This window comes from Telmatherina bonti (assembly GCF_933228915.1).
Source record: "Telmatherina bonti genome assembly, chromosome: 2".
Lineage (NCBI taxonomy): Eukaryota > Metazoa > Chordata > Actinopteri > Atheriniformes > Telmatherinidae > Telmatherina > Telmatherina bonti.
The window spans coordinates 16559476-16569820 of record NC_136620.1 but is presented as its reverse complement, the minus strand read 5'-3'; the positions used below and the strand labels follow the sequence as shown (position 1 = coordinate 16569820).

Sequence of the window (10345 nt, the reverse complement as noted above, 5' to 3'; positions counted from 1 at the left end):
TCTTGGTTAATTGCATTTGCATTTTTTAAACCATTTAATATTTTCTTAATTTAAAGTTTTGTTTCATGGTCGTGTAGTTCATGATTTTGGATATTTTTTTTAGATATTCTTAAATTGTTTTGTCCTTCAAGTATGTTAACATCCCTTTTTGATGTTCCCTTTAAGCTTACATTAGTTTTCATGGTTTCCAAATAAAGACGAGCCCCCGTATGAAAATCTCCACTGTGTCTTATTGTTGAAGCCAACAAAAGCTGAAAATGTTTGGTGATTTGAGTGTTGTTAAAGAACCAAAAAGATCTGATTGGATTATTGGAAACATTTATTTAATCCTGTGTAAAGAAACGCAATTAAACCATTAGAATGATTAAAAGTAACAAAAGCTTCTGTAAGGTTTTTAAACATTCTTTAAGGTTTCTCTGTAGATTTTGGTTTTTCTGACTGTCAGCATCGTGGCCTCTTGTCCTCAGTGCAGGTCTTGTCGACAAAAAGGCTTTTGAGGAAGAGGAGCTGCAGGTACCCACAGGTGACAATGAGCAGACTGAGGGCGGCTGACCACCATGTGATATACTGCGAGTTGGACAGCAGCAGGAAGAAGTCAGCGCTCTTCCTCATGCGGCCAAAGCCGTAGTAGCGGAACATGTGGAATACATACTTTTCCACTTTATGTGTTGAACCCTGGAAAAAAAACCAAAAAACAAAACATTTGAAACCTTCCTACAAACCTGATGAGTAATCTAATTATCAAAGCAGCACGAGATCATTTTGAGCTGTAGTATCTCCCTGGTTCAGGTGGAGATTCAGCTTTGTAGAACTTGAAGTTTGGTTTTATTTCATTACTGCACACATACACCACAGCCGGCGACAGCAGTTGGTTAAAACCACACAATAAATAACTTGATATTAGTAACTTGGGGAACAAATGGGATCTGAAATTCTGAAAAGCAAGGATTTAAATGGTAAACTCTTGAGAAATTACTCACAATTTTTCTGTTTCCAGCTAAAAAAAAATGTTAATATACAGATAGAAATTTGTTCACATGTCAATTACAAGTAATAAATAAGAAAATATGTGTGAAACTTTTAAAACTTAATGCACCAGAAAAATGTGTACATAAAATTGACTTCATTTGTATTTCTAAAGTGACACTTTATTTCACACACTGATAGAATACCTAAGTTTTCCACTCATTAGGCATCAGCATCCTTCATTGCAGAGGGTCTGTGTAAAGACTTCCTGTCAAATAGTACAGCCCCCCAGATGGAATAACAGAAGAAACTCTGTAATCTGTATGGATTTTGTGGAGGATTGCAGGACCAGAGAGGATTTCCTCCTTGTTGTTGTGACCATAACTGACTGGAATCGACTGATTATCTATTTGTTCTTTGTAAAAAAAAAAAAAAAAAAAAAAAAAAAAAAAAAAGAAAGATTGTTACTTTTGAGTGCATTTTTGAGAGATGCTGGTAATGTTGAAACTTCACTTTGAAAAAGGAGAATATTGTTTTGATGAGCTGAAGTATAAAGTACAGTATAAAGTCAGACCATTTATACAGAGTAATTGCTTTCATTGTTTCAAAAAGAAACTGTTTTTTCTTTGTTTTTATAACTGTCTGATAATTTTGTACAAATGATACTTTATCTTTACAAATTATGTCTATCCTAATATTAAACATAGAAAAACAGGAATTGTTCTTATTTTTGTTTTATTTTTACAGCTATACTGTATTTTAATGTGGAAAACAAGTGTACACTGAAATTTATATTGATCATTGTTCATGGTAAACATGGAGACAAGAAAATGTTTTTCTGGCTGTTTAACTAAACTGGTTTCTTTGCACCACAAGATTTAGAGAAAGACATAATCACAATCACTTGATCACATTTTATTCTTCTGAATAACTCAGAAGAATAAAATCTTAACAGAGAGAAACAAGGACAAAAAAAAATTAAACCAAACATTTTGAGATACTATAGATTGCATTATAATATTATTACAGTTTATTTCCATTTTGATCTTTTACTTAATATTTAACAACATTTTTTCAGTCATTTAAATGATAGCTGAGCCAAAAATAGAAAAAAAAAATAAAAAGGACTTTCAGAAAGGATTGTGTAATTTAAAATTTTAAGCTACAAAAGTAAAAGTTAAATGTACAAAGTTACATACAGTGAATTACCTCTAATTGGTTGTTGATAGAAGTAAACAGTAGTTGTGTTTACGTGGAGCAGTTTTGATCTGATCGAGGGTCCAGTCACAATAGAAATGCGTCATGTAAATCTAATCAGCGATGCATTTACATTTTACAGTATAGTGTGGGATGGGAGTGGCTGTTGTGTAAACTGCGAAATTACTGCCACCTTCGCCACATTTATGCTGAGGCTGTTTTCCTTACAGCGGCTCTCCAGATTGCTGAACGTCCCATCTGTATATTGGCTCGTTGTTGTAGGAGACCCGCTATGGCTGTATCACCAGCATCTTAACAATATGACTGCTTGGTTGAGTGGCTGAGGAGTCATTTGTCACCTCTGTGTACAACAGGGGACGGAGGACACACCCATCAGAGGACCCAGTGTTAATTGTGAAGTGTGGTAAAGTCAAGTGACCATAGATCTTTACAGTCTGCACTGTGTTGGTAAGGAAGTCCTACATTCAGTTAGACAGGGATGCTTTAGGTCCCAGCAGGACCACCTTGATCACCAGGCTCCCTGAGATGATTGTATTTAACAAATAATTTAAATGGACAACTGTGTGAAGACTGAACAAATCTAATCGAGAGCTCTGTTCTACGTCGATGCAGATACAATACCAGTCAAAAGTTTGGACACACTTTTCGGTTGGATTCAGTGGGAAAATTTGTCCAGACTTCAGAAACTTACTGAGAAAATTTGATGCAGTCCTTTGAATTCCTTAGCAAATTACTTATTTTTATGAACTGATTTATATAAGCAATCATTATAAACTGGACTAATGTGGATCATATAATGGATTTGTTTTAACTCCAGAAAACCTTGTCGTGAATTGATACTAAATAAGAAAGCAGACTTTGTGTGTGTGTGTGTGTGTGTAAAACAGTGGTGTCCAGCTCCAGGCCTCAAGGTCCGCAATCCTGCTTTTCTAGTATGTCCTACTATCTCAAATCAATCGGTCACTTTGCAAAACATCACTGGCTGTTGGATCCATGTGCAGGTGTGTTTGAACAGGGATACGTCAAAAACCTGCAGGACACCAGCCCACGAGGACAAACTTTGAACACCTCTGGTGTAAAATGAGACTTGCAGAAAAAAATAGACCTACCATTCTCTGACCAGCTGCTGTTTTCTAAAATTAAGTAACTGTAGGATTGGTAGAAATTGGCCGTACCTCTATGATACTCAGTGTGTTGTTTAAATCTTTGCTGATTTCCTCCTTCTTCTTCTTCTCCTCCTCCATTCTCTTGGAGGGGTCTTGGTAATTGTCATAGTAGACACCAAAGCTGAGGAAGACCTGCATGGTGTTGAAGCGGTTGTGAAAGTTGCTGAAACACATCTGATAGAAACCTGGAAAATCAGATACAGAACATAATGTAACCTAAGAAAATTTGTCATAATCATCTCCTCAATCGAGGTTTGTCTGTTCTGCCTCCCATACCAGAGGCCTGTACTACAATGCAGGATTAACATACCTGGGATATCACTCCTCAGCCTGGGTTAATTTACCCAGATATTTGCAACAGCCAGGAAGGAATGGTGGTAGAAAATTGCTGATTGTGTGAATGTGTAAATTGATCAGTAATTTATGCTATATTAATTTATCAGCCAATATAAATGGAAAGTACTGTAAACACTTGCTTTTACTTTATTACGGCCCTGATGTTTTGGGCAGAGAGCTTCCTCAATTCCATAAAGTCATAGTTTCTGCAGTTACGTCATGTTGCTATTTCCATGGACCCTATTTTTTTTATGTATTTCACAACAAAAATGTCCAGAACAAGTACAATAATATACTGAAATGCGGTCAGGTACAAGGCTTTAAATCTTTCCAAATAAGTGCATTCATCCATAAAAACTTTTTTCCCATGAGCTCCTTACGTAATCGTGCACCAGCCTTTAAGCATTGAAATACCTGGGCTGGTTGTAAAACTACAACTAAATCAATAAATATCACATCCTTTAGCCCATGGATAAGTATAAGGACTAACTATTAAATAAATAAATACCTGTTTCTTTGGCATCAAAGTTGATCTGACCCTTTGCATCATCAACAGAGGATACTACTAGACCACTGGGAGCGTTGACAGTTACAGACAGGTGTCGGTCATGGCCAACTCCAGTCACCCACTGGACCTACAAATAGAGATCACACTCATTTAGGAACAGGAGTTGGTTCTGATTTAACTGCCTGGAAGTTCTTATGATCCAGAAGATGTGACAGGTGTCTCCACACATCACTTGCCAGATTTACCCAAAATTTATGAAATATTTGTTAGAAATTTTGCATTTGGTTAAGCAAGAAAAGTTTAATAAAGAAGCATGACATAAACACACCGAGTGAAAAAACAGATACTAAACCTGATATTGCATGCATTATGATGCCTATTTGGAGAAAAAGAGCTTTGGAGTGTTTTAATGTCTTAAAATAAAATAAATAAACATGGTTTATAGAAATGTTCTTTTCTTTTTTTCATCTTTTAACATCGTGTGGGCTCACCATCTGCGGGAGGAGCCGTAGCGGTCGGGTGCAATGTGAGCTGAGCAGCAGCAAGAGGCGGGGACCCTGGCGGCAGCAGAAACTGTCTCTAGGGACATGGAACGTCACCTCTCTAGTGGGGAAGGAGCCTAAACTTGTACGGTTGAGCGGTTCCGGCTAGATATAGTTGGACTCTCCTCGACACATGGCTTGAACTCTGGGACCAGTTCGGGGCTGGATTCCCTCTGCCTTCGGGTGGGGGGAAAGGTCCTGACTGTTGTCTGTGCTTATGCACCGAACAGCAGTTCAGAGTACCCACCCTTTCTGGAGTCCTTGAAGCGAGTGTTGGAGGGTGCTCCTTCTGGGGACTCCCTTGTTCTGCAGGGGGACTTCAATGCTCACATGGACAATGACAGTGAGACCTGGAGGGGAGTGATTGGGAGGCATGGATTGTCCATGACGAACACCATGTTCAAACATAATCGTATCATCAGACCTGCAGCCACTAGAGTGAAGAGCTGGGTGGGCTGGGCTGACCTGGAGTTGCCGCTACAGTGGTGGACGGGCCCGTGCCCTGGTGCTTGGTTGTGGCCTCGGGACCAAGGGAGTTGGGCATTTCATTATGCGTTTGGGTGTGTGTGTGTGTGTGTATGGGTGGGAGGGTTAGGAGTGTGTATATGGGGTGTGTGTCAGGTATGTGTAGTAGTGCATGAATGTGGGTTGGGGGTTATATGGTGGAGTGTGGGGGTACATATGGGGGTGTTTGTATGGGGGAGGGTGGGGAAGCATGTATGCGCGGGGTAGGGTTTTTATTTATAGGGGAGTGTGATGGTGAATGAATGTGTGGAAGGGCAGTCGTGTGTATGGGGGAGTTAGGTGGTGCATGAGTCTATGAGGGAGTGTGGTGGTGTATGAATGTATGGGGGTTAGGGGTGTGTGTACGGGGATTCTGATGGTGCATGAATGTACGGGGTTAGGGGTGTGTGTATGGGGGAGTGTGGTGGTGCATGTGTGGTGGGGTATGGGGGACTGTGGATGCACGCAATGTAGAGATGTAGGGGGAGGAGGGGTGGGCGTGTGAAGGTGGCTGGGGTATGTAGAGGGGTAGGGTTGGGGGTGTCTGATGGGCGTGTGTGGATGTGTAGAGGTGGAGGGATGGAGTGGGAGGTGTGGGCACATATAGGGGGCAGTGTATGAGTTGAAGTGGAAGGGTGGGTTGGGGTGTATGTGTGTGTGTGAGTGTGTAAGGAGGAATGGGTGAGTGTAGGTGGGGTGGGTGTGTGTAAAAGGGGGAGTGTGGGAATGGAGACTGAGTAGGGGGTGCGTGATGAGGAGTGTGAGAATGTGTTGAAGGGGACCGTGTGAGGGTGGGCGTGTTATGAGGTGTGTATGTGTGGATGGGAGAGTATGTGAGGGGGACAGAGGGGTGTGGGAGTGTGAGATGGAGTGTGTGTAAATGACAGGGTGAATAGGGTGTGTTGGGAGGGAGTGTGTGTGTGTGAATGGAGGGGAGGGAGGGCATAGGTGCCCGAGGAGCACAACTGGTGCGTTGGGATGCGGCCTGGCTGTCACTCGATGGTGGTCTTCCTGGTTCTCCATCGGCGTGGGCTGGGCCCTCTGCCTTCGGGGGTCGGGGGTCGCCTTCGAGCTCTCAGTCTGCCCTGAGCCAAGTGAGGCCAAGCTTTGCCAGTCCAGGCCTGCTGGGGCCTGTTCTCCCTGACTGCTGGGAACTCTGGCTGGGTCTCCCTCTGCCATCTCCTGGTTGGGTGCATGGCTGACTGAACGGCAGGAGTCTGTGCTTGGGGGTGGCTGTCGGCTGCCCAGATCCCGGGGTTCTCCTGGCCTACCTCTTGCCTTTGTGTGGGTGGGGTCACATTGGCATGATCACTCTTCTCTGAACACGTTCCACTCTGTATGTTCTGCATGTGACACAGTCACTGAGTCGTCCTGCAGGTGTATTTACCAACAGCAGGAAGTTTTCTTTCTGTGTGTCTGTTTTAGCTTGTTCATTTCTGGTTTCGTCCTCCTGCAGGGGAACATGACTCCAATGTGTATATGTGTATAAGTGTATGTGAATGTGTTTGTATAGATGGGTGTGTATGCGTGCTTATGTTTGTAGGTTGTTTTCTCTCTCATTCTTTTGTTCCTTCTCTCTCTCTTACTCTCTATGAGGTGTTTTTCTGTTTTTCTTCCTTTCGATTCTCTTTCCGTCCCTCTTCTATCCTGGCCAGTCAGGTCCAGCAGTATGAACTTTGTAATACAAACAATTATGCAAAATAAATAAAATAAGAATCCAAAATATCAAGGGGAGCATTATAGATATAAAGCTCCCCTTGGCAAAGTAAATTTGCTCAGCAGAATACAGCATTCAGTTAATCATTCTGTCTGCTTAAATGCTGGACAAGACAAAGAAAAAAAATAAAGAAAATGGCAGGAAAGCCCTTTTTAAAATTTTTTGCTTTTACAAAGTCTACAAAAAGGTTTTACATGGCTTTCTGAGAATCATGTGACAAATTTAAGGATTGTTGCTGACACCTTGTGGTCTTCCTTCTTTTTGTTACATAATTTAAAGGTAGGGATTTAGCAAATGCTCCATCTTGTCTGAACACATAAAAATCTTAGATTTGCTAAAAGAATATTCAACTCTATTTAGATTTAGAATGATTTATTTTTTCCTACATGAATATCATCACAGTAAACTCAGGTTACCCAAATTCCACACTTATACATAACAACAGATAAAAGAGTTATAAAACTTGATTAGTGTTTGTTCTTACCATGAAGTGCAGGTAAAATCTCTCTCCAAAGTGAGCAAAGTGCCAGATGCATTCTGTCCCAGCTGCAGGAAGCACCACAGAGAAATCATACTGATCAGCACCCCAAAGCAGCTCCTGGTCTGTGATGTTGCCGTGGGGACTCGTCTGGGGCCCACAGTTAACGGAACCAAGAAACACAAAGACAAGGTAAAAGCAGAGCATTCTGCAGCTGAAAATGGAAATCCACTCTGTCCAAATGAACAAAGAGCAAGGTAATGTGGACACACTATAAACGATTAACTGGACCAAACTGGTTTCTCTATCAGTGGGAAAACTGGGCTGCCTGAACAGATGGAGTCAGCACTGAGAGGGGAAAATAACTAAGTTAAGTGACGGCTCCATGACATAGCGCTGTTAATACTTTAGCATGCGCTGTATATGTATATGTCTGTGTGTGTGTATATATATATTTATATATATATATATATATATGTATATATATATATATATATATATATATATATATATATATATATATATATATATATATATATATATATATATATATATATATATATACTTTTTTCCCCCAGCCAAGCAGTCTGATTAGCTAGATTATAATATGCTAAATTGTTCTCTTGCAGACAAGAAAATGACGGAAGACGAGGGCTGGCGTAATAGATTTATGAAAACATGTTTTCACAAAAGCAATCTGTTTACCATTGCCTGGGTTATGGGTTTCGCCCTGGGTGAGTGACGACTGGTGCATAAATGCAATGAAATGCTGAATGTTGCTTAAAAGTCTAGAGCTAATACCTGGTTGCAGAAGTTTGCTGTTATTTAATTTCTTATATATATATATATATATATATATATATATATATATATATATATATATATATATATATATATATATATATATATATATATATATATAGACCCTGAAAAACCTTCACATTTTTTCACATATTTAATAAATTTTTCATGCAAATTAACAGACACATTAGGCGTTGTCATGGTTCCATTTAGAAAGGTATATCTCAAGAATACTTAAAAAGGAAACCATAAAAAACAGGTATCCTATTTTACTTTAACAACCCTAATTTCTCGGTTGATGAAATATATAACATCAATTTGATTTGTGTACTCACAAAATTCTTTATTCATAAGATGATCTGGCTAAAGAAATTACCCTCCTTCTTTGTATTTGAAACTACAGATGTCCAAAGTTACATAAAAACTTTTGAACAATTAAATCAAATGAATACAAAAGTGTTAAAAACGTTACAAATTTGAGAAAAATACAAATTCATCTTAACAGACCCCTTATTTTTATTTCATTTATTTATTTTTTCTATTGATTTTTATATTTGTTATTGTGTTCTATGTATGTTAATTGAAATATACGTTGCAAAAATGTTATATGTTAAACGTGTGTTGAGTTGAAAATCAATAAGAAAAAAAAACAGGCGTTTCACGGCAACCAGGTTCAGCTGGTTAAACAGCGCCATCTTGCGGACAATTGTAATCATTGCACCTACTTCAGTTTTTTTTTTTTTTTTTTTTTTTTTCTTTTTTTGTCTTGTCCAGCATTTAAGCAAGCAGACTGATGTTCTGGATGCTGTGTTCTGCTGAGCAAATTTATTTTGCCAAGGGGAACTTTTGTAGATGTAATGATCCCCTTGTATTTCTTGATTCTTATTTTATTTTTCAATTTGTTTTGGATAATAGCTTGTATTACAGAGTTTATGCTACTGGACCCGACCGGAAAGGACAGGAAAGGGGCAGAAAGAGAACAGAAAAGAGAACATAAAAAAAACAACAAAAAAAAAAAACAAAAGAAAGAGATCAATGCATACATGTATATGCACATACATACCCACCTACATATATATGTATATACACTCGCACATACATTATATATATACATATATACATACATACATACATATACACATACATACACATGCATACACACACATGTACACATACATGCATACATAAAGATAGATATACATACATACATATACACATACATACACACACATATATATATATATATATATATACATATATACACATATACATACTCACATACATACACATACACTCACACATATGCATACATATATACATATCCATACACATACATACATACACATACACATACACATAAGTACACACACATACCCACCCACACACATAAATATATACACCCACACAAGCCAACTCTAGATTCGTGGAGAACAAAACCGTTGACAATCATGAAGACCAGAAACTAGCAAGTTAAGTCAAAAAGACAGAAAGAGAGGTACCTGCTGTTAGTGAATAAACTTGCTGGATGACTCAGTGACTGTGACACATGCAGAACATTCATGCAGAACATTCAGAGTGGAACGTGTTTAGAGAAGAGTGATCATGCCAATGTGACCCCGCCCGCCTACAGCTAGAGGAAGGCCAGGAGAACCCAGAGACCCGGGTAACCGACAGTCACCCCCAGGTACAGATCCCAACCCCCCCACTCCAGAGCCAGCCATGCATCTGCCCAGGAGGTGGCGAAGGAGGTGCCCAACCAGAGTCCCCCGCAGTCAGGGGGAACAGGCCCCAGCAGGCCCAGGCCGGCAAGGGCCGATCCCGCCGGGCACCGGCCACCTAGGGCAGACAGAGCGCAGGCCCCAGGGCCCCAAGAGCCCGTGAGCAGCCCCCCCGCCCCCGCAGGCAGAGGGCACAGCCCACACCGACGGAGGACCAGGATCCCCAGACCACCACCCAGCGGCAGCCAGGTCGCACCCCAGCGCACCAGCTGCGCCCCCGGGTACAGGACACCACCCCCCCACCACCAAACCACACACACATATACATGCATACCCCGCCCCCCCCCCCAACACGCACTCCCCTCACACATATACATGCATACCCCCCCCC

General features: G+C 40.4%; 1 protein-coding gene across 1 annotated transcript; it reads right to left on the bottom strand.

Moving 5' to 3' along the window:
• Positions 1-441: 441 nt before the first annotated feature.
• tmed6 (transmembrane p24 trafficking protein 6) lies at positions 442-7642 on the bottom strand (the record flags this gene model as incomplete). Its single annotated transcript, XM_079256464.1, has 4 exons — positions 442-675; positions 3360-3535; positions 4195-4321; positions 7442-7642. 4 exons carry the CDS (start codon positions 7640-7642, stop codon positions 442-444), a joined length of 738 nt encoding a protein of 245 aa, XP_079112590.1.
• Positions 7643-10345: the final 2703 nt, after the last annotated feature.